The 25,431-nt window shown below is 44.8% G+C and overlaps 1 protein-coding gene across 1 annotated transcript in view; it reads left to right on the plus strand.

Annotated features, from left to right (window-relative positions):
• Positions 1-25,431, plus strand: part of Ubac2 (UBA domain containing 2) — a 161,496-nt gene that overhangs the window by 125,294 nt on the left and 10,771 nt on the right. Inside the window, exon 8 of the mRNA XM_003477525.5 lies at positions 23,151-23,273. Coding sequence (XP_003477573.2) covers positions 23,151-23,273 — 123 coding nt within the window. The remainder of the gene's footprint in view (positions 1-23,150; positions 23,274-25,431) is intronic.

The following is a 25,431-nucleotide window of genomic DNA, read 5'->3' on the forward strand; positions in this document are numbered from 1 at the left end:
TGAAGGTACCACCTACATTGACAGGCTCCTCTGCTTCTAGCTTGGTCTCCCTGTCCCCGCAGGTCTGAAGCCCAGCGCTGGGTACCGGCCCCTGGGTGCTTACAGGAGCCTTTGCGCTGCATGTTCTTTATTTACCCTAGGCTTACCGTGCCATCTCATTTATCTGCCTTGACCTCATCCTTCCTTAACCCTCATTAGCTTAGCCCCATGCCAAACACCCTCACATCTGTGCGCTGTAAATCACTGCGTAGGGAGCTGCTCCACGGGCAAGGAAGAGAGCCACGCCTCTACAAGCCAGCCCTGAGGGAGCCGCCTGTGCTATCTGCCTCCAGAGCTGTGGATGGCAGTTCCACAGGGAAGGTTTGCTCTCTCCTCTCTGTCAGCTTTTTATTACTTAGCACTAATATACAGGCCCTGGGGTAGCCACTGAGGTCACAGCTGTGGAGGCACAGCCACTGGTTCTGTCATCTTGGAGCAGAATTGTCAGCAGGCAGAGAACCACCATGGGTGCCAATCTCATAGCAAGCATTGTCTCATTACTTGCCTTGAGAGTATAGGTTTTCCTTCATGACCCTGGTGCTCAGAAGGGTACTTCTTGTCAGGGACACAGGACTGCTGATGAAGGGTCTGGGCTTGGGACCCCAAGGCCTCTGCCTCAAATTCCTGTATCACACTATTTCTCTTTTTGCTTTGGCTGGCAGGAAACTCTGCCAGGTTTCAGGTTCAATCAAATCAACTTTTAAACCCAGACTTAGAACTTTAGCTTCCACCTTCTGAAAGCTTCATGTGTATTTTTGTTTGTTTCTGTTTTTTGAGACAGGCTTTCACTTTGTAGTGCAGGATGGCTTTCAACTCACTGTGTAGCCCAAGCTGACCTTAACTCCCAGTGGTCCTGCTGCCTTAGCCTCCCAAGTGTGGGGATTACAGGCGTGCGCCATGATGCCTGGATCATGTGTATTTTTTTATTTGCTTTAATGCCTCTGAATCTTTTTATTGTGGGCAGCTTCAGGTTGTGTCCTCTCATTTAAAATAAGTCTATTGTTTGTTTAGAAGCTGTTGGTTTTCAGATAGTTGTCATAGCACTCAAGAGTTTATTTGATTAGAAGGTTGTTTCGTAACTAGTGTACACTTAAAAGGACTTGCCTGCAGCCTTTAATTTCAAGCTTTCAGGGGTAACCTCGTTTATTTCATTGTGTCCCCAGAGAGGTCTTTCCTATATCATCTTTCGAGTCAGTCCATCAGCTGCCCAGCAGCTCGCCGATGCCCACTGCCCATGTTCCTCAGTTGGCTCTGGGTCCAGCCAGACTGCTTGAGGAGCTGTCTCCAAGACTGGAGGGTCCCCTGAAGTGCACAAGAAGTGGAGGACACATCCCTTCCCTTAATGAGTTTGTGATCGGTCCCAGGAACACTGGTAGAGTTGCCTGGAATAGATGAACATGTGGGGATGCTGGGACACACGCTGCTGTGCCCATGGGAGGACAGTGCTGTCACTGCTGGCCAATCTGTCCAGGGTTTTGATGGCTGAAGCACAGGCATGAGTTGGAGGGCCGGAGAGGTCAAAGCTTATCAGTCCCAGAGAGGAAAGCAGCAAGCGTCCACATGGAGGGGACAGTGTGGCCCTAGACAGGAAAAACCTCCCGGAGCAGTGTGGGAGAAGCGTGCAGGGTGCACCGTGAGAAGTGGGATGTTGCAAGGCTGCTGATCGGTGAGGGAGTGCTGAGCAGACAGCTGGTTCAGGGTCTGACACAGAAGAAGGGGAAGTGGTCTGCTCAATAGCAAAGGTGGGATTCACCTCAGAGAATCACTACGGAGTGCCATGCTAAAGGCAGACAAGCAGGAGAGACCACGGAGGAGCAGCTACCTGCAAGGTGATTTTAAATCCAGCCCTTGGATGGTGGCGCCAGTCTTCACGGCTCCTCTTCCCTGTCCATTGCCAGGTGAGCTGCTTCTAGGCTCAGGTCATCCAGCTGCGGAGCTTCCCACCACCACACAGGGCGCCCACCAAGCCCTGGCCTCACTCCTTGTTAGGCCCAAGGCCCCCAATCTAGATCAGGAACTGGGCCTTCCTCTCTGGACTCCAGGCATATGTATCCTGTCAGGTGCTGGCCATCTGCACTGGTGTTTGCAGACACTTGAAATTCACCATTTCGTTGCTAAATGTACCTCTTTGCCTCAGTTCCCACCCTGATGACAAGCCCCACCATTGCTGTAAGGCCCAAACATGAGGCTTCGCCTGGGGCGTTTCCCACTTAGCATCTGTATTCCCCTCGGCTGTCCCCAGGGCCTCCTTGATGTAAGTCCATCATTCCCTCCCTCTCATCCCCACTGCCTTGGTCCGGGCCCACATCATCATTTGTGTGGGTTCTGGGAGCAACTCTGTCGCCATCTCTGTCACTACCTGCCTCCCTGTGGTCCAGCTGTCTCTGGGAAACGCTGCCTGATGCTTTCACCCCCACTGAACGCCTTCAGTGGCACTCCTATGTCCCTCAGGGTGGTTAAGGCCCAGACATCCGCTTAGCCATGTCTCCTTTCTGCAGCCCGAGGCACACTGTGCTGAACCTTTTGCATTTCACTGGGGCAAGAGCTTTCCCATGCTCTCCTGACTTCATCTCTGCCATTCCTCAGCCTGCGACAAGCCTGCCCTGTGACCCCTCTTCACATCAGCCCTGTGCCATGCAGACTCCACTCCACGGTGTGGTCTTCCTGGCAGGCAGCACTCCCTTTAAGAAGCCTCCTGCAGCCTCCCATCGGGTTCCTGAGGCCTCTTCTGCTCAGTGGCCCCTGGCTCAGTCTCACTAAGGATAACTTCCTGTCTCCACAGTGTGCCCTGGGATTGCCTGGCCAATATGTGCATTATGTTGAACACACAGTAGGAATTCAGTAAGTCTTTGGAGAATCAATGAGTAGATAACGTGTACACGAAGTACTGACGAGATGACGTTAGCCAGTGAGGCTCGTTGTGTGTAGGGTGAGTGGAAAGCAAGCCCCTGGAGGGGGCCAAGTCTGTGTTTAGGCAGCATGAAGAGCTGGAGTCAGAGCAAAGGGCTGTGAGGTAGTCATCACACCGACATCATTAAGGTGGCTGTTACCATGGTAACTACCATCTTAGGCTGTGGAAAACATTTCTCATCACTGTAGCAGCTGCCAGCTTCTCAGCTCTGAGGAGCAGGGTGGCAGCTCAGTAGCTGCCTCTGGAACTGTCCCCAGGGTATAGACAGGGTCAGGGGCCAGGGGACCTTAGGTTCATCAAGCCCAGCAGTAAGACGATGCTCCAAGAGCACGTCAGCCTCTCATGGGTCTTTCTGGACACTTCTACAAGTGATCACTAGCCAAAAGGTCCCGGAGGGATCATGGCAGTGAGCCTGGGTTCCTGCTGCAGTCGGTAACACGTCCTAGAAATTCAAGCAGGGGCAGTGTGTCAGGCTCATTAACTCTGTTCCGAGCTCCTTGCACTCCCCTGCCGTAGCTGCCACATCCAGAGTGGGAAACATCACCATCACCTTGCAGCTAAGGACCCTTTTCTGTCCTGGGACATTGCCTGACTCCATGGACTTGTGCTGTACTCATCCTGGCATCGTGGGAGCTCTTGGATGATGGGAACCATGCATATACTTTCCTCACTTGTGCCCCTCTCAGTCTAATGCAGTGTGCAGCCCAGGTGGGCACAGAAGATGCTGTCAGTCCCTCCCAGAAGTTTGCAGCTGCTGTGAAGATGAAGAGGCAGGAGGCAGGACCAGGCCTCTAATGGAGTGTGTGTGTGTGTGTGTGTGTGTGTGTGTGTGTGTGTGTGGCCCTGAGGCACCATTGTGGCTGTGACCATTCTCCCTGAGGCTCTGCACAGCACAGTGCATTTGAGGGAAGCTTGAAGAAGCCAACCCTAGGGTCCTCATTCAGCATTGGGACACTGAGGACAAACATAGGAACCCTAAACAGCTGTGGGGCTAGCAAAGAATTGCATTGCCTAAAATGAAGGTTGCCATAAGGATGCAGCAGGAAGAAAGCCAAAGCCAAGCAGTGGGGTTTCATCCTGAAGCAGTGAATCATTAAAGCCTTTGAAGCCGGAGAGTGAGGCAGATTCAGCTTTAAGGGAGATTGATTTGGTCACACTGTGCCCAAACGAAAAGGTGATGCTAGAGGGAGAGACGCAGTTGGGAGATAACGGAGATTGCATTCAGGCCATTCATGGTGATGAGGTGGTATTTACTGTTGAATCACTGAAAGACCAGGCCCAGCTTCACGGACGCAACCCCCCAGAGCAGGCTTTGGACTCCCCTGCACCAGCAGCTGCAGGCAGCCATGCCATGCCTCCTTCATTATGTGTGCCCTGCTGAAGGAAACCCTGAGATTCTGAGAGAGGGTAAGAAATACATGTTCGGGCTCTACCCCCGGCTTCCTGGTACACAGCACCTACAATCCACGGAGATAAGTGGTGTCATTTTGTGAGCCAGTCAGATGACTGGCCTTGTGTAGCCTTTAGCTGTGGAGCTGGTTGCCAGGGGAACCAGCGGTTTGGAGATTTCAGCCCTGCCCTCCAGCTGCTATCCTCAGGAGAGACTAAAGGTTGTGTGGCCATCAGCTTAATCAGTCTGCCCCAGGACCTGGTTGAGAGAGGTCCAGGCAGCTGAGGGCATGGGAGTTCCCAGAGGGTGGCGCCCCAGAAAGGACAAGGAAGTGGCACACCCATCCCATGTTCCCTGCGCTGGTGTCTCTTCTATCTGGTTGTCCATCTGTATCCTTGGTGATAACTTTAGAAAACACATAAATAAAACATTTCTCCAAGTTCTCTGAGGCATCCTAGCAAATGACTCAGACCTGAGGAGAGAGATGTGGGACACCAGTTGTCAAAAGCAAAAAACCTGGAGCTTGGGGTTTGCATCTGAAGTGGAAGTAGGATGGTGGGAGCAAGCGGTGACCTGTGGTGTCCAATGCCAACTCCAGGCAGATGGTGCCAGAAACAGATTTTGAGGCACCCAGGTGGTATCCCCTGGAGAACTGCTTGGGGTGTGGGGAAATCCTCACACTCACAACCCAGCACATTGGTTTAAGAAGCACCATCCTCTTGGGGCAAGAAAGTGTTCAGGAGAAAGTGGTTTGATGTTTTTCTTCCCAAACCTATAAGCTCGCAGTGCACAGCGCAGCATAGTATATTGAAGGCACAAGGAGTCTGCACCTAGGAAGTCAGCCCTGTGCTGACAGGGGACCTAAACACAGTCAGATGTGCTTGTCATGAAGGTTTTAAAATTCATTAGTTACTTTATGTGTGAGAAGGATCTACCAGATGTTAGTTGTTACCATGGTTTTGAACTTCTATTTTGTGGCTGCTAGAAAACTTAAGAGGTAGTCCTGATTTGGAAGCTAACCTGATAGCTGTTATTCTTAACAGCTCTATCTGCTGGTTCAAGGGGAGATACAGTGATCTGTGGGCCACAGACCTTTTTCTGTAAAGCCAACAATGGTTTTTACATTTTAAATTAAGTATATTTGCCTGCACTGTAGCCTCAGTTTGCCTCTTGGCCTTTAGAGCCTAAAACTCAACACTGACTGTCCCTTTCAGAGAAAAGTGCCAATAGCTGCCCTAGAAGCTTCTGTAATCAGCAGCTTTCCAAGCAACTCTTTCGTTAGCAAATCCGAATTATCTGGGTTTGGTCATCATCTGTTAACCTGTGTGAACCACCACTTTCTTTGGTGGCAGATAGTGAAAATGTTGTATGCCATGGCACACACATGTGAAGAAAATGCACCATGTCTCTATAACATCTCTATTTAATTTTGAAGCAGGATTAAGGTGAAGCCCATCATGAACGAACCATGCTTGGTTGTAGGCCAAGTGGGCAATTTGCCAGCCAAGCAGTGGAGTCACTGATGTCTGTGTTATCGCCTCTCACTGGCTGCCTGGTGTTTCTTGCTGCAGCCCCACCTCTGTTTTCAGTCACCAGCATTCTCTCACACCTGCTGGGACAAAAGATGTTGGTGCCCTCAGCATCTCACCATTGTTCACACTTGCAATTCTGTCATTTTCTCAGTATTTGGCTAGAGAGAATCAGCTGCATTCTCTCACCTGCCCTTAATAACATTTTGTGGCTGTGAAAATTGTTTCTCTCTTTATCCACCCCATTAACAGTCGTTTGGTACTGACACATGCATTCTTATGAGTCATACCTGCTTTGCAAGTCAGGAGCACTCCTGACCTTAATCAAGTAATGTAATAAAATATCTATAGTGTATGAAAAAAGTCCTCGGCATATTTGTAACAGCTTTGAGACCGTGAGTTCACATACCATATAACTTACTCACTTTGAAGTGTACAGTTCACTTCAGAGTTGTGTAGCCATCATCACCATTATTTTAGAACATTTTATCCCCAAAGTAAATGTCCCATTAGCAGCCATTCCCCAGTACTCCCAGGCCTAGGCCACCACTAAGCTGCTCCCCTGGCAGGCTACCTGTGTAAATGGCAGCCCACATTAGTTGGTGTGACTGACTGCTTTATTAGCATCATGTTTTCAAGGCTCATGCATATTACAAAATCATTTTCCCTCAGCACGTTTTAGAGAGCAAGAACCACCTAAGGGCGCTTAGGTGCCAGGCGCCTCTCCACTGCACAGTTTATGACTTTGCCTCTTTGACCAGCTTTCAGAGGGGTCTTCTGGTGCAGGTTGCCCTCACCAGCATTTCCACTTCCATTGGCATCTGCTGTACAAACTCACTACAGCCCACCGTGCCCAGCCGGGCTCTGGGGAGTGTAGAAGAGCAGGCGGTGTGATCCTTCCTGGCCCCGAGCTGAGAGGGGAGGGAGACAGAGAGATGGACAGACACATACCACAAGACTACTTTTGTTTTTTTCACCTTGCTCTTTCACTTTTTGATGCAGTCTGATTTGAAAACCATCTTATCAAATTAGTGTACCTCTTTGTCAACAAAGCAGCCTAATCAGGTAGAACTAGTTCTTTTATGACTTTCCTCTTTCATGGGTACGTAAGTGTGTAGTATGAGATGTGGAATAAGTTACTAGTGCTGAGTTGATAAAAATCTGCAATTAAATGAAATTCAGGTGCAAGCACTATTTTCAAGTGAAATTGAAGCTGAGTTGTTTATCTCAATCTGTACCTCCTTGTAGAAACTACTGCTATTTCTGGTGCTTTTTTAGTTGTTCATACTGACCTTTTTGACAAAATTCAGCACAGACAGATAGAATCAATTAAAAATCTGATCCCTTTCCAAGACTGACTCAAAAGTGACCTCAAGAAAATTATTTCTGTTTTCCATTCTGCTTTGGTGTCTTCATGAGAAAGAAGAGCATGGTACAATCTCATGGTACTTAAGCAAATAGGTAAATGATGATGTGCTCTACATTTTAGCAATATAAAAGCTAGAAGCACCTGAACATAGTAGCACATGCCCATAATCCCAGCTTTCTGGGAAAATGAAGGAGGAGAATCACAAGTTCGAGTTCCATCTGGGCAGCTTAGTAAAAACCTGTTTAGGAAACAAAAGAAAAGCAACCCTAATTACTTTTCTGATTTTTCCCTTTCTGATCACTCATTAATCACTTTCCAAAACTGAGTTTAGAGATGTGCTGTGAAGCAATATGTTAAACACAATCACTTGTGAAATTTTATTCTTGTGGGTTTTCAAAACTGGAAAACGTTTGTCATGCAGGACAAAACACAAGAGTATCCATATGCATCTCAGGCAAAATCCCGAGAACATCTGAAGAACCCTTAAATTTCAGGATTTCCTGCCTCCTTCCGCTGCCTCACATTCAGAGGTTGGAGATATGGGTGACAGATGTGGTTTTTGTGAATATAGCATCTGGAGGCCAAGAATTTCCAGAAGTATCACCTACCCAGATTGCAGCACAGATTAGCTGTACTGAGATTTATCACAGTCGTCCTCAAGAGCCTGTTCCCTGGGGATGTGGTTCAGAGCCTGCCTTGGGGTGGGAGAAGCACCGCACACCATGCCTGGTCCTGGTCCTGGTCCCGGTGGTTGCCCACAGTGCTCGTTGTGCATGAAGATCCATGGTGGCCTCGATAACCCTAGTGAGCAGTGCAGGAGACTGGAAGATGGAGAGGTCAAGACCAGCAAATGCCTAGGGCACCTGCCCTCAGCAGCTTCGCACGGTTCAGCAGACTCTAGGCAGAGAGCCAGAGCAGGAGTGTCCCGAAGGGAAAGCAGCAGCTGTTAAGATGTGAAATGGCAGCTGGACCTGCACAGACCAGCGGGGTAGGACGGTGAGAACTCGGGAGGGGGCCCTGTGGGCAGATGATCACAGCAGGACAGCATGCTTTAGACACACTCCCAAGAGATTCCCAGTGGCGGCCGTGGTGTTTCCAGAGGCTCAGGATGCAGATTCACCTGCAGCAGTGTGCAGAGCAGGCAGGGAAATGCAAGCTGCAGTCATGTCACCCAGGGTCAATGCTGAATCTCAGAGTGGGCTGCTAAGGACCTGAACAGTGGTGAAGAGCAAGCCACCTCAAAGGAAAACTCAGTAGCCTTTGAGAGTTTGTAGATTTGATGTGTATGGAGAGTGCCAAGCCCAGAGGAGCCACTCGGGCAGTGCAGGTGGCTTTAGACTGGGGACCCATACAGCGCTCACCACAGGATGGCAGGGGAGTGAGAGCCATTCCCTGGAGACAGAAATGGATGTGCTGTCAGAGAAGAGACCTAAGACAGGGAAACTTGAGTAATCCTCAGTCTCTTTCTTAATAATAAATCTCACCTCTTCTGTCAAACACTTCTGGCAACAGGTACCAAAATTGATTTTTTTTTTCTTTTGGTACTGGGGATCGAACTCAGAATCTTTCGCTTGTCAGGCAGGTGCTTATGGCTGCTGAGCTAAATCCCTGGCCCAGAACTGATTTTAATTTTGACTTAACAATTTTTCATGTAGGACTAAAGTTAGAAAAAAAAAAAAACACTAGCCAAAGTTTGGCAGATGAAGGCCTAAAAGAAAGAGGAGCAAAAGATAGGAGGCAGAAATCAGTAAGGCTCGCACAAGATACGTTTTCATCCGCCTTTCTCCAAGGGACTTTGAGCCACTCCTACTCTCCTCACACTGCTCCACCCTGCCACCACTGCCTTCCACAAAAGGATCAGATGGAACATTCCTGTCTCCCAGAACCAACCGTACTAATGAGGGGGAGGGGGAGGGCCAGGAGGTCAGGACATCTCTGATCCCAACTGTCCCTGGAGCAGAGTCAGTCTTTGAAAAATAAATGACAGCCAGGAGTACTTGCCACATGGCTCAGCTTACAGTGTGCTCAATGTCACACTCCACCATGCCATCCCTCACGGGAGGAGCTCAAAGGCAAGGGAGCCTCAGACACAGCCCTGGACCTCTGGCCAAGGTGAAGGGCTGAATTCGAGCCCTGCCACTCTTTCTCTGGAGTCCGTCTGTGGCTCCCCACGCTGGAATTTTCAAGGTCCTCTATTTATTGAATCACAAGGGAAATTAATGTGTCTTGGGTTTGCAGCTGATAAGAAACTAACCTTTTGTCAAGAGGGGACCATGTCTCGGAGAGACAACCGCAGGCTTCTCAAGAGAAATGTCATCACTCAAAATACGCAAGACCAAGGACACATCTGTCAGCTGGAATAGCCCTAAAGGTGCCTCAAGGGCTGCGGCTTCCTGGTAGACCACATGCTGCTACATTCCTCTCCTCACAGCTCAGCCCATAGCCCTGGTCTTGCCGACCCAGGGATGAAAGGGACGGGCAAGGCCCGTGACCTCCAAAACTGGCCACCTACAGCAAAAAGAGGAAGGAGAGACAAGGTTGAGGACGGCAGTGTCATCGGAAACTCCCATCCCCAGAGCCGAAGGCTGTGAACCCTGACAGAAGGATGCATCACCTCTCTCGTCCCTGCCATGGTGGGAACTGCCTTCTCTTTTGCAGTGGTGAGAACAGTAAGTGCTCTGAACCCCTACACTGGTCAGTAGGATAAATGAACCCCACAAACAAGTGAAACTGAGAGCTGTCAGAGAAGCCCTAGCTTTCTCATCACGCAGAGCCCCGAGTCTGCTCGCACATCATTTCCTCAAACACCGTAAAGCTGCTGCTGAGCCGCACAGAGAGCAGCGTTTTCCTAGTGCTTTTTCTAGTGCAGGTGCAGGGATTTGCCTTCACTGGCGTGGTGAGACTCTGTCCTCTGAGTCTTTCTCCTAAGGTTCATATTTTTACAGCATTACCAATGAATGTTTTCAAATATGAAAGAGGGCTTGTTCTGCACCTCATATTTTCCCTCCTGTCTCTCACCCAGCTCATGAACATGTTGCCAGTTTGAGTTCGTGGCAGTAGTAGTAGGTTTGGGGTTATTTTTATATTTTCCAGTTTTGCCGGGGCGCTCTTCCTCCTCATTCTAACGAAGAACCTCCCACCTCGTCCTGCGGGCCTCCTGTTTAAGTTTCTAATGTACATTTGTTTTGTCAGCTCAGCTAAGTTCTGTTTTAGGAAATTAGTCACTTCTCTGGGTCGCAGCCCTGTTCACCTGGTCCTGGGACAGCTCACTGCACATGGAAGATACATGAATGAAACTAAGCACATTCACACTCACCCCGCCAGCTATAGTGCCCACCAAGCACTGGACACATTCAGGAAATGACAGATGCCTTTTTACATCTGTGAGGCCCTCTGTGGCCTTACTGTCACCACCAGAGTGTCCCACATGTACTTTGTTATGGCTAATCTTGTGTCAGAGGGAGAGGTTGGCCGAGTCCTTGATGAATGGGGCAGACTTGTGCTTTCTGAGCCTCCTTGCTTTGGCCCTGCCATCCCTTCCCTCCCACCTGCACTGCGAAGGCCTGAAGGTCAGCAGTGAAAGAAAGTCTGCACCAGTGGGATGAAGGACCTGTGCCAGTAGGTTGAGGGTTCTGCACTGGAGCCAGGAGGTAAGGACCAGAGCTCCCCCCAAAAAGTAGCACAGTCATCCTCAGCAACAGCAAGGACCCGAGCTCCTCTGATAATGAGGACAGCCAAGTTCATATCAGGAAAGAAGCTCAACAAACTCCACCAGGAGAACCAAAAACACCACCTCTTCCTCCCTAGTCCTCCTTTTTATGTTATTGGCAACAGTCCTCAGGTGGGCCATGCACGCCCAGCACCGTGCTGATTCATTTCAGCTGGGTGTTACACGTTGCCCACCAGCTGTCAATCCACCACACCTGCCGTCTCAGGCTACCACCTGAGCTACAGCTAACGCCAGGTCTTTGTTAAGAGAGCCCCATGGAACATAACTGCAGTACGCGGATCTACTGTGTATTTTTCCATTCATTTCTCCATTTGGCACATGTTTGCTGAGTTCTTGCATATGCTTGGGGACACTCTGGACTGGATGGATATTGTCCACCCTCACAAAGCTGATAGCCTCTGTCAGCCTGCAGTAAAAGGATGTGCTGAGTGCTGTCCTGAGAAAACTACAGTGACATACAAGAGCACACAACATCCTGTCATGGGGGAAGCATGCCCTGATGGAGACATTGCAGCTGTGTCCACAACACAGTCAGGGCCTGTCCAGCAGTCCGAGGAGGGTCTTTGTAGTCAGCTGAAAAGGCTTTTTGTGTGCGCCCCATATTTTTTTTTTCTGTTTACACATGGCAGAATTTTCTTTTTAAACTTCAGAAACCAATGCAACAGAATTGCATGCAGAAGCAGATATGAAATTCCAGCCACAGTAGCTTCAGTTCATTCTGACAATAAAGAGATTTGCAAAAATAGAAAACAACAGGGTTTCTGGGTGCCAAAGACTGAGAGTAAGGTCCATTTCCCCACCCTGGCCAGCAGTTTTAAAAGTTAGCTGAGGCTGCACCCGGAAGTAACGGTCATTTTCTAAGCCATCACATTCGAATGCCACACCGGTGTGTGGCACAACCCCAGTTGTGTTCAGCGTTGCACACTCACAAGCACCTTCTTGGCTGAGGAACCAGCTGGGGCTGCCCTGAATCGAGAGGTGCTGGCCAGCTGGGAGTGCGTGCTGATCTTTCTTCCCTTGTACACCTGTGGGGACTTTCGATCTGGCTGGGAAGATGAGAAACAACTCTGTACAGTGTCAGGCCGAAACAAGGGTGAGAAAGATATCGAGTCTACAACAAGCTTTGAGCCATCTTCAGGCTCTGTTTTAAATGCTTTGCATCTATTAACTCATTTAATTCTCATTGTATTTTGTAGGAGGTGGATGCAGTTATTGTTCCCATTTTACAGATGAAACACTGAGGGTCAGGAAAGTTTTTAAAAAGCCTCAGGTCTTACAGTAAGAAGCAAAGCTGGAATTTGAACTCAGTTGTTCTGGCTCTAGAGACTGCTCTTCCTCCCTCAGCTTCCTCTAACTTTCTGCCACTCCATTATCACTGCCTGGCATTGCCTTCTTCCTTGAAGTAGCAATAAACCCACTTGATCCTCTCTTTCAGGCCCTTAATGAAAATGCCTAGATCTTCTTCATTGCTGAAATCATTCCCTTTAAAATTCAGCTCCAAGTTGGCCATTGTGGCACACACCTGTAATCTCAGCACTCAGAAGGCTGAGACAGGAGTATCACTGCAAGTTCAAGGCCAGCCTGGACAACATAGTGAGACTCTGACTCAAAAAAAAAAATCAGCTCCATGTCCCCTCTGGAGTTGACCACCCGTGCTGTGGCTACAGGTGGTCAAGGCCACTCAGAACTTTTCTAGCCTTCAAAACACGTGCCTCACAGTTCTTTCTCAACCACGTGCTGCCCTGCGTTGTTTGGGCTTTTGCGTTTCTCAGTGTCTGGCTCAGCTTTCAGCTGAGACCAGGTGCCCAGTCTTGGAGCACAAGTGCCTGGCAAGACCACAGCGAGCTCTCCCGGCTGGCTCCCCGCCTCCAACACCACCCCTGCCCGGCCCGAGCTTGGCAACTGTGGATGTTTACTCCGTGTGGCCTCTGCTTGATAGGATGCTAAAACCTTCCACTGCTTCTCAGTTGGAAAATTCATCGCTTATTTTCAAAAAACCTTTGTTTCATGTGAAAATCTCCTTAGCAACTAATAACAAATATTTTACAGGACGCCTGTTCAAAATGCAAGCTGTTTCCTTCCTCCTTAGAAAAAAAAAGTGTGGTTATTGCTTTTGAAGAAGACAAGGTGAAGGAAATGTTTCCTGTTTGTATTTAAGCTAAGTGAGGAGCAGATGACTGTCAAAACACCCTAGAACCTAGAGCTCCTGTAATCCTCTGCTTAAGTACATTTTTACTATCACAGGAGGAGAGGGATGGGGTTGGGTTTGGTTTATTTATTCTTTCCTGCTTGTTTCTTATTATTCTGAGTATTTTTAAATGTCTGTAGATATTTTCTATATCCTATAGCTTTCTTTGTTGAACATTGCATTTTTGAGTTTTCTCCATGTAGATCTAGTTCTTGGCAGCTGTTTATATATTAGTCTTTTGTATAATAGAAGCCCTTATTGATTTGTTTCTCTACTTAGAAACAGTTGGTTTTAAAGAATTGTCTTGTGCTAGAATCAGTGCCTCACAAATGGCTCCTGGAGGCGAGGCTGCTGGGTTGCAGACCGGAAAGGCTTCACGAGCTCCAGTGGACACTGATCAGCAGCTCATAGAGCTCACGTTTCCTGTACATCATTCCCACAAGTCATACTGTGAGACTTTTTGATTTTGTCTAATGAGATAACTTAGCATTTTCATCTGCATTTCCCAGTGCTGGTGAGGCTGACCGTCCTTGCAGATGTGCTTGGACTTAGGGTTTCTCTTCCGTGGATTCTCTGTACATTACCTTTGTCCTCATTAGTGTTCTGCATATACTGTGAACACTGTTATTGTCAGTTACATGTTCTTAACTTTTTATCTTAAGCTGAAGTGTCTTCTGGATTTTTTTTTAAAGTCAACAGTTGAATTTTTTAACACAAAAGTTCTTGCTGATAATGTAGGTATTTCTAGCATTGTTTACCTTGTTGGCTCTGCTTTATATTTTTGTTTGCGAGATCCTTTCTTTCCCAAGGGCATAGAAATGTTTTAGAAATCCAAATGTTTTAACAGTTTAGGTTTCCATGTTGAAATTTTAATCTTATTTTTGTGCATGGTGTGAGGCAGGGGTCTAATTTTGCCTGTCTCCGTGCCTATAGCCGGTTGTCCCAGCCCTTTAAGGGTCACTCCTTTGCTGCTCACTTCAGTGCCTTCTCCATCACATACGTACCTGCCACGTTTACTTCTGATTTCTGCATCTGCTATTTCTTCAGGTAGGGTGCCTGTCTTATGCTATTACCACACAGCTGCAGTATACTTGTAAGTCCTAATGACTAGTAGAGAATCCTCCTTTATTATGTCTTCAAAATTTTTATGCCTTCCCTCTGTTCCCCAGTGCTAGGGATAGAAACTTGGACCTCATGCATGCTGGTCACCTACTGTACCACTGAGCTGTACCCATAAGTCCTACACCTAATTTTGATTGTATTTTCTTGTTATATAGCTCCATCAAAATACACACACACACACACACACACACACACACACACACACACACGGCACTCACATTTTAATTTGAAGATATATAGTAATTAGAAATAGTTTCAGCTGCAAATGATGGATGAGACAGATAACACGAAAATAACAGAAAGTTAAATGAAGTAGAAGCCCAGATGCTGGCAGCCCCCAGCTGCTTTCATCTTGCTGCTGTTAAATTCCCAGCCCGAGTTCTCACCTCCTCAGCTAGGAAAGGGTCCCAGCCCCTGCCTTTAAGGATACTTCCTGGAAGTCCTGGATGCCCCTTTTCGGTCTCACATAGTTTGAAGAAGCTAGGCTGTGGTGGGCACCTAAAAATGTAGTTGCCCTGTGTTGCCAAAATAAAGGAAAGTGAATATGGGCTTTGGGTGTTGTTATGGTTTAGAACTGGAGCATATTCCTAAAGTCCCCAGCAGTCAGGGGTTGTGCTTTTGGAGGATAGTTGGATTATGGGGGAACCATACTCACTAGTGGATTCACCTACTGGTGAGTTCAGTGGCTGGGTGTGGTTTTGGGAGGTGAGGTGTGGTTGAAAGAGGCTGGTCACTGAGGTGTTACCGGGAAGGGTGTATCTTCCTCCCTGGCTCCTCCTTTCTGTCTCTGTTTCCTGACCGCCATGACATAAGCAGCTTTCTTCAGACTCTTCCACCATGCTGTTTCTGTGTTTGAGCCTACCCGCCATAGACTGAACCCACTCAAACTGTGAGCCAATGTAAACCTTTTCTCCTCTAAGGTGTGGGTGTTGGGTATTGTGCCTCACCATGAAAAGGTGACCCGATGTCTACCAGATGTCTGTACTGCACATTGGAAGAAGCAATATATGGGTAGATTACTGTCTTGTGCTTCTCAGGCTCAATTCAGGATTTTGCTGAACATTTCCATTAATTTAGTTTTTATTTTTGTTTTTGATGTTCTTGGAGTTCATAATTTTCTCCATATAGATCTTCAAATGTTTTATTCATTTAATTCCTAAATACCTAAATTTAATTCCTAAATATTGCTATTTATAAATAGTGAATTTTTTTACACTTCTATTTTCTAAATGATCACAGGGGAGGACATGCTATGGATACTGTTTTTACCTACCACTGCCTTATAGTTCTGCTGTGTTCATCCCCCAGTAGCACCAAAAAACATATATATTTCATATATGTGTAATACAAATATATATCCTACCAAAAACTTGCATAAATAATTAATACTAAATTTATTGAGACATCATGAGCTTAATGCAAGTTACCTTTGCCCTCCTCTATTATAAGAGGTGCTCAAAGTGGTAGCCATTAGCTCCCAGACATTTATTAGAGCAATGAACTGTTGAAATGTGTATACATTTTTGACCAAGGCATTGGGGAGTACATTCCAGTTCTAAACCATAACACCTAATACCTACATTTATCACCCCATTTCTTAGATTCCCACATACGTGTGTGTGTGTGTGTGTGTGTGTGTGTGTGTGTGTATCTTTGTCCATTCATCTGCTGACAGGCATCTAGGCTGTTTCCATAATTCATCTCTTATGAGTTTTGCTGCTATAAACATGGGTATGTATGTACCCATGTTTATAGCACTGGGTACATACTATAAACATGGATGTCACTGTAATATGATGACTTTTAACTCTTTTGGGAAAATACCTTGGAGGCATATATTATAGCTAGATAAGATGAAATTTCTATTTTTAGTTTCTTAAGGATTCTCTATATTTCCATAATTTACCTTTCCACTAACAATGTGCAGAGGTTCCTTTTTTCCCCCACCTCCTTGTCAGAATTTATTATTTTTGAGTCCTTGGTGATAACCATTTTTACTAGAGTAAGATAGAGTCTTAGTGTAGTTTTGATTTGCATTTCTTTAATGGCCAAATAAGCTGAATGTTTCTTCATGTCTTTACTCACCATTAGACTTCTTTTGAGATGTATTTATTCATTTCAGTTGCCCATCTTTGATTGGGTCTTTGTTTTGGGGGACCTAATTTTTAAAACTCTCTGTATAGGGGCAGAGATATAGCTAAGCAGCACAAGTGCCTGCCTGGCAAGCACAAGGTTGTAAATTTGATCCCTGGTATAAAAATAATTCTGTATATATTCTAAATATTAGCCTCTATCACAAGAGTATCTGGCGAAAAAAAAATTCCCATCCTGCAGGTAATTCCATTTATGGTATTATGAGTATTATTTGTCTTGGAATGGAGATTCTGTTCAGGAAATCCTTGCCTATGCCTATGTCTTCAAGTGTTCTACATTTTATCTTCCATCAATATACTGTTTATGTATTTATATCCAGGTCTTTGGTCCATTTTGATTTGATTTTTGTACTGGAGTGAGAGATACATGTTTAGATGTCTAAATATGTATGGTGCTATTCTAGGTTTTCTTTCTTTTTTTTTCTTTTGGGCAGTGGGGTTTGAGACCTAGTCTTCAAGGTGACCTTGAACTCACTATGTAGCCCAGGCTGGCCTTGAACTCACAGCTGTCCTAGATGTGTGCCACCACATCCAGCTTCTAGGTCCCATTGGTCTTTGTGTCTGTTTTTGTCCCAGTGTCATACTGTTTTTATTACTGTAACTTTGTAGTATAACTTGAAACCCAGGAATGTGATGCTTCCCATTCTTCCCCTGTTGTCCAGGATTGCCTTGGTTTTCTGAGTCTCTTCTGATACCACATAAATTTTAGAATTGTCTTTCAAGTTCCGTAACAAGCATTGGTATTTTGATTGGAATTTCATCAAACCTATGTATCATTTGTGTAGTATGGCCATTTTGACACTATTGATTCTGCCTATCCAAGAACAGGATATATCTTTATGTTTTCTTATGTCCTCTCCCATCTCTTTCTTCCGAGTACTGTATTTATAGAGGACTTTTACCTCTTCAGTTAGGTTGATTCTAGGAATTTAATTTTTTTTTAAGCTATTGTGAATGGGATTATTTTCCTGATTTCTTTCTAGGTAGATTCATTATTTCTATATAGAAGTGTTATTTATTTTTGTGTATTGATTTTGTATCCATCCACATTGCTAAATTTGTTTATTAGCTCTAAGAGTCTTCTCATGAAATTTTTTGGGTCTTCTTTGTAAAAGTTATACCATCTGCAAATAAAGATAGTTGGTTTCCTGTTTTCTTCTTCATACCACTTCTATATCTATTGCCCGATTGCTCAAGCTAAAGTTTTTGAGTACTACATTGAACAGGAATGGTGAAAGTTTACACCTTTGGCTTGTTTCTGATTTTAGAGGGTATGCTTTCAGTTTTTCCCCATTTAGTGTGATACTGGTTGTAAGTTTGTCTGTAGGCTTTATCAGTTGAGGTAGTGTATTGTACTTCTATACTTATTTTCATCTGTGTTTTTATCATGAATATTTGATGGATTTTGAGAAGGCTACAGTTTATTTTAATGATCATGTAGTTTTTATCCATTTATGTAGTGTGTTGAATTTATTGATATGTATATGGTGGACCATTCTCACATCCCTTCATTGAGGATGTTTGCATAGTAATGGGGATGCCTCATCTGATGGACTTGTCAAGTGGCCTTTCCACAGTTGGGTTTTGTCACTCTCCTGCACGAGTCCCTGCAGACTGTGGTGAGCACCTTCGGAACATCCTGTGAACACTGCTGGCTGTAGCTCTTCCTCATGGTCTCTCTTTGTTTTGTATATGGTTTTTTGTTGTTGTTGTTGTTTTTGTTTTTAGGGGTTGTTGTTGTTGTTGTTGTTGTTGTTGTTGTTTTGTCTTTGAGGCAGTGTCTTGGCAAAGTTGCCCAGGCTGAGCTTGAACTTACAGTCCTGTCTCAGCCTTCCAGAGGGCTAGGAGAGATGCACCATCACACTCAGCTCAGGTGATTATTTTCTAAATTGTTGGGTTGAGTTTGCTAATATTTTATTTAGGATTGTTGCACCTTCCTATGAGTGAAAAACAAATTAGGTTTTCTTCTTCTCAAAATGGCCTTGTCAGGGTATACTGTATCAGCCTCCAAAAATTAGAGGGCCTTCCCTCTCCTGTTCTGCAGACAGTCTGGCTAAGATAGCCAGTGTTAAAAATTTCAGTAGACTTTTCAGGAGTAGGGTTTTAAGTGCTCTTTCAACTACATTAACGTGTAACAGATATACAGAAAACTACAACTCCTATAATAGTAATTACACAAATGTACTGTTTTATTAACATTGATTTGAGAGATTGAGCCACATCATACCTTGTTTCCTGCAGCTGAAGTGGTTCGTCCTAACACTTGCACAGTGTTATGCTTTATGCATATAACATGATGCTTCCATTCATGTTCAGTGGGCCTTGGAGCAGTTGTCATCTTGACCATTGCAGATGATGCTGCTGAGATCTTAGGCTGCCTCTTTTGGTGAGAAGGAGTTTTGCATTTCTGTTGTCCAGGAGTAGAACTGCTGAGTCATATACCTGTGTGTGTTTAGCTTTAGTGGATGCTTCTAGCAAGTTTCCAAAATGCTTACCAGTTTCTGTGTCTTCCTAAGTTTTAATAAAGTATATTTTTCTAGAGAATTGTCTGTTTCATCAAAGCTATTAGTATAAATGAAGTGTTCCTATGATTTTTTATAATCTGCCATTATACCCTTGTATTAGATCTAGTACATTTATGTGTGCTTTTATCTTCCCATCGAATTCACAAGCCATATCTGTTTACTTGATATTTAAAATAAGCAACATTTGCACTCACCTTTCTACTCTCCGCCTCCCTCTCTCTTCCTCTCTTTGTCTCTCTCTCTCTCTCTCCCACTGTAAACATACAAAACAGAGCCTCAGATCCTCAAACTGAGTTGCATCTCCAGTTCTTTGGATTTTTTTTATTTATTTATTTTCCCACACATTCTAACCTAACTCTCAAGTAACCCCGTGAGGTAGCAACACAGAGGTCTGTCTCATTTAACAGATGAAGAACGTGAATCTCAGCTGTTAACCGATGTGCCCCAAGTTCTACAGTCAGTAAATACGATAGTTTTTATTAGTATCAATCTTTGGCCTAAAAATTCAGCACCCAGCCCCCCTTGTACTTGCCCTACCTACTTCACAAGGTCAGTGAAGATAAAATGAAAGCAAAGCTAGAAAAATACTTTGAGGAACAAACACTGTCTAACTTTACCTGTAAACTAGAATCGTCCCTGATATGTGGCTGACTTCCCCTTCTCATCCTGGCATGGTGTGGGATCAGAATGTTACATTACCTGTCTCTACTAAGCAGCTAAGGAAGGCAAGCAAACAGTGTGGTTCTGTTTAAGGTTATATAAATTATAATCAGGGTAGCTGTGTTATTAAGCAAACTGAACTACATAAAAGAGATTGAGCAGCTAGGACCCAGTAAAGCACATAGCAAAACACAGTAAAGCACACTGTCGGGGCACAACTGTACAGAGAAAGAGCCCTGGCACACACATGGCGATAACACACACGCACAAAGTGGTGCCAAAGAAGAGTGTTTGTTCTGCATTCTATAACGAGATCGAAGGATCATGAGCAGCCATCCAGAAGCATCGAAGGTGGCCCATCTCTCCAGTGGCCCACAGGGAACATCAACACTGTCATCTTCATTGTAAAGAATGATTGTACCTGTGCTCACATCCAGAGCTAAACCAACGGCAGCTCCATGCTAAACTTTCTTAGGTAAAGTAAACCGGTACTGCTGTTCCTAATCAGGCCAACAAATAGAGCATCTTTCCAGGTGGTGACTCAGATGGCCATTCAGGTTTCCTTCAGGATTTACTTTGGATTCTTCTGCTTTAAGACCCCAGAAAAATTATATTTTTTATTGATGATTCTAAGCATATGTGTTTATGCCATTTAAAATATGATAGATGAATTTAATATATTAATAACATATTACAAGTTTTGAAGCACCTATTTAGAAAAGATTATATACTATACATTTTTCAGTATCTTTTTCCAACTGAGAAGTAGCCTGTTCAACACACTTCTGTGGAGCAAGCTTTGCTGTCAGTTTTTTTTATTTTCATCTACAGTGGCTTCATACTTCTCTTTCATTTCTGCCAATTCTAGGTGAAGCAGCTCCATTTCTGGATTCTCTGGGTAGCAGCTCCTAAGTGACACTTTTGAAAATCCAAAGCACCATTAGGTTTCTGTGGTTCTTCATGCAGGCTACAGGCACGTTGGTCAGTGTGTCCGAGGGCCCAGGGAACTGCTCTGGCCTCAGCGGGCAGCCTGACGATGGGTGGCAGTGTCCGCCGGCCCTTCTGATGTTGAGCACGGGTCTTGCTAAGTTACCCGGTTGGCCTGAACCTTCAGTCCTCTATAGGACACCCTGACAGCTGCCTTGCAGCCTTGTGCCTCTGCACCCAGCTCCTTTCTCATTGCTTTAGGTGGTTATTTCCTCAGACTTCTTCAATTAGGTGTAATCAGGTATAATTAACTCTAATTGCCATTTGTCTTCTGCACTGTGTTTAAGCTCGGAGTACTTTTCAAATTACATTCACTGCTTAATTCCATTCCACACACCGGGAGGTGGTAGTCTCCTTTACTTACTTTTAGATATATTGTATTTAATTCCTGTTGTGACTGTTCTGCTTTGATTTCCATATATATGAATTTTGTTTCAGGTATTTTGATAACTAATTTTCAATTTAATTTCAATATGGTCTGAGAATATCATGTGTGTAAGGCTTATGCTTTGGTATATGTGGATCTTATATAGGACCTAGTACACAGTCACTTTTACACATGTTTTGTGCATGGTAGACATATATTCTCTAGGCTTCGTATGTGTAGGTAACAGGTGTTACAGTATTTATGTTTTAAGTGATTTTTGTCCACCTCAATGAGTTATCTGCTGAAATTAAATACATGAATATTTCCGTTTCTCTTGTAATTTTGTTAATTTTTGCTTTCTACATTTTGATGCCATCATGATATATATAAATACAGCTTTGACTTAGTATACAGATTTTATCCTTAATCTTAGTCTTTCTTGCCCCTGAGGTATATTTATTTGCAAAAATATAGCAATAACAGCTTTCTTTGGTTAGTGTTTCTGTAGTATTTACTTTTCCATCTCTTAACTTACTTTTAGCTCTTGACTTCAAGCTTGCCTTTAGTGGGGAGGCCTAAAGGGTAGCTTCAGTTTCCCTGCAGTTTTTTCTATTTTTTTTTTCCTGAATCCAGTGGAGTGTTTCATAATACTTTGTTCTTTTCTGATGTCCACTTTGTCTCCATTTTAAAGTCCTAACTTCAGAATTATCTTTCCAATTGTTCTGTTGGCGTGTTAGTCCCCAGAGGTTGTTGGACATGCTGGCTCTTGCTGATGAGGGTGTTTCCTGTTGGATTTGTCATGTCGGATTCCGGCTTATTTCCACTGCACCTTTTCCGGTAACCCCAGAGCAACCCTGGGCAGGAAAGGATCTCTCCAGAGTAACTGTGCATCAGTCTTTTCTTGGCTGCTTAGACCCATCCATCTCCATTCCGGGACCCATCTGTAATTTTCCAATGGTTTTTGAGACCTGCATGTGATGACAGTGTAACTAGAACTTCAAACTGCCTCTGGTTCTCAGTTCCCAAGCAGAATCAAGACTCCTGCCCTTCCCCTGAGGAGGATAGGCTCTGGGGTTTCATTTTACTCATCATTTCTTTCACTGAGGCACCATCAGTTACAGGCAGTGTGTTCAGGCAGATAACTGAGTGCAGGGGCATCACTTGCTTCAAGGCCAGGTGGTTATGGGAAAGCCGGGCTCAGATTCAGTCCAACAACCCAGCCTTGTGGGCTTGTTTGAATCTGTTCTGGTTTTCAGTGTTCACTTGTTTCTGGTACCTTGAGACTTCCATGTCTTGTTTTTGTTTTTAACTGTGCATACAAAATATTCTTAAATATTTTATCTAGCAATTTTAAGCCTGTATAGTTAGAAGATATTCAAGTTATCTTAGTATATAATTTTGCCAGAACTGATTCAAAGACTAGAACACAGCCAAAAAACATGGATATATTCAAACATTATATATAATTTTTTTCATGTGGTCACTTTTTTCCATGGATGACAAGGGCTAAGCAAGATACGGCTTCACCATCAATCTGAGGTATCCTGTGGGCCACTCTCAAGAGGACAGTGACTTTGTTTCTTTCCTTCTTAATTCTTTTATTAGTTCCTATTAGCAGTACATATTGATTGCATTTATCGTGTGGAGCTATTCACAAAATGGCCCTCACTGGCCTGTCACTGAGCCTCGGTTTTGTCCTGGCTTGCAGTCTGCTTCCACCAAGCACACTCACATTAAAGAAACAGGAGAAGAGGGCAGAGAGAGAAGCACCTTTGCAGGGCTGTGGGAAACCCCAGCTTTCTGGTCGCCTGGGAAATGGCCTCCTTTCCCTGTCCTTTTCCTCAACACCCCCTATGAGGCCCTGAGAGCTGACCACTGTTGGACAAGGTCAGTGGGACATGAAGGGCTGACATGAGGAACACGCCATGCGTCTCTCACCATCTTCTGTGCCCAGCTGTATCACCAGCCTTCTCACTGCCTGTTACCATCTTTCCCCCGTGCACCCATTGCAGACTGCCAGTGTTATCTTGACTGAGGGGGACTTGAACTGCTGGCCTAGAGCAGAGCAGTCCAGACTTTCCCTTCCCAGTCTGAAGATGGGACTGCCTTTTAAGAAAACTCCTCAGGACAGTAGGATGGCTTATCTCCTTCTCTGATACCTGTTGTTGCTCTCTTTTTAGGGAGGAATGATCAACTGGAATCGTCTTTTTCCTCCTCTGCGCCAGCGAAGGAATATTAACTACCAGGATGGACGGCAGTCCGAGCAGCAGGCCTCCCCACCCCTGGAGGTTTCCGAGGAGCAGGTAACACCATGGCACATGGTGCCCGCCCTACACGCGTGCCTCAGACTTAAGCAGTTCTGGCCTCTGAGAAATCCAAGCTTGGTTTTGAAAGAATAAAGCGTATCTACACAAAGACCTTGACAGCAGTTGTCACCAATGACATTAGACTTTTATTAGCTACTATGACTCTTGCTGTGGGGGTTGAGAAAAATATGATTTGAGGGGAGGAAATGCATGTTGTTGGCTTATTTTAAAGTCTGTAATACTTTATGTAGACAAGACACTAGAGAAGTTGGTTCCTGACAAAGGATGGGGAAGAATGGAATGATGGGGAGAGAATGCCGCCTTTGGCCTGTAGTCTTGACCTTTGTGAAACCATGTAAATGTTTTACACAGTTAAACAGCAAATCAAACTCTCAGAATCTCTCTCCAGGAACAAGATAGTTTTTAATGCAAAAGGAAAATAGTACTGTATGGTGAGAAATTGGACCATCCTACCCAGGCTTTTTAGAGATGGCTCAGAAATGGTCTGAACATGTGCACGCACATGTGTGCATGCCATGTGTGTGCATGTGTGTTTGTCTTGTATGCATATGTGTGTATGTGTACAAGGAAACAGAAAGTACCTTGGCAAGTAAAAATTGTTGAAGCCTGAGTAAGCAGGGGTGCTTGATACTGTTCTGGAAAAATCATTTCAGATTAAAAAAACTTCTTCACAGTCTATAAAAGCATGTACAGGACACTGCAGGGATAACACTTTCAGATTTCTGCCTGTCTATGTTTTCTTCTGAGCAAACAAAAGAAATTTGAGGCCAGCATCTCATAGCTGATCACACCAGCCAGGCCACAGACTCCCCTCTCTTCCCAGAGTAAACAAAAGCCCAGTGTGATGCAGAGGCACTGGGCTGGGGCAAAACTGCCTCCTCTGTTTTCCGGAAGCCATGCCACAGGCTCCGAGAGGAGCTGGTGTACCTGGTGAGTGGCAGCAGCCCCTCAGCCTGTCCTCAGCCCTGCTGCACCCCAGCCGCTCCTCAGGGGTGGGGATTCTTCTTGCATCTCCTCTAGAGGATTTCTAACAGATGTCACTCCGGTGCATAAGGAGGAAAGCCAAGCATCTTGGCATTTTGGAAGATCTTTGCATCAACAGATTAAAAAGTAAGAAATAGTCTGAAATCCACACAGAAAGAAACATCGAAATTATGTTTACCTGATCTAACAGTGAGTCACACACTTCATGGGGCAGCTGTTGGTGATAAGAGACATTTACAGGTGAGATATTTCTTGGTTTGGGCACTTTGGAAAAAAAAAAGTGTCAGAAAGGGCAACCAAGGAGAATGAATGTGATTGAAGTCTTCAGGGGTTTTTTACAAATGAATCATTTTGCCTTGATCCTCGCAGGATGACAGCAGTGAGGTTAAAGTGTTGTCAGTATCGGTTTAAAGTGGTATTCGCTTCTTTCTTGCTCTGTTTTGTGAGAGGACATAACCTTCAAAAGAGGTTGTTTTCAACAGACACTTTCTTATTCACTGATTCTAAATCTCATTTTTTGTGGTTCTCAGTTATCCTGAAAATGACAGTTACCAGCCATTGTAGTAGAGGTACAGGGTTCTCACAGGCATTATTTATATGCACTGTTGGCATTTCTTGTGGCAGGTGCTACAGAGATTATAAAAGATAGATTCTTGCTTTTGAGATGTTTACAGTGAAGTTTAGAAAAGTCATACCTAATGTATGATCTCTTAGTTACAAATGAAATACTATCGTTAACGTATCAAGTTAGCTTTCATTAACTTCTTATCCTTAATTTTTCAGCTCAACGTGCTTATATTTTCTTTAAGTATCAGAGCCATATTTTGTTTCGTTTTGTAGTACTGGGAATAAAACCTAAGGCCTTTCCCATGCTAACAAAGCACTGTACCACTGAGCTACATCCCCAGCTCAAAGTCATGCAATTTTAGGTGTTAAAGAAACTTAGGAATTTTCTAAACCCAGGAAAATGTAAGTGTTTCCTTAGCTTTTTCAGATACAGAGATACACTTCAGGAATTTTAGTGAGTGTTTGAAGAAAGCCTAGTAGGCCATCGATTTTGCAAACAGAAAGTTCTAAAGAGTGCACATCTTTTAATAACTCCATAGTTTATGTGGCTGTAGACATTTGCCACTTTTTCTACTTTGCTATT

The sequence above is a fragment of the Cavia porcellus genome, unplaced genomic scaffold (genome assembly GCF_034190915.1).
Source record: "Cavia porcellus strain 051 isolate PalLab524CR breed Dunkin Hartley unplaced genomic scaffold, mCavPor4.1 scaffold_4, whole genome shotgun sequence".
Taxonomy (NCBI): domain Eukaryota; kingdom Metazoa; phylum Chordata; class Mammalia; order Rodentia; family Caviidae; genus Cavia; species Cavia porcellus.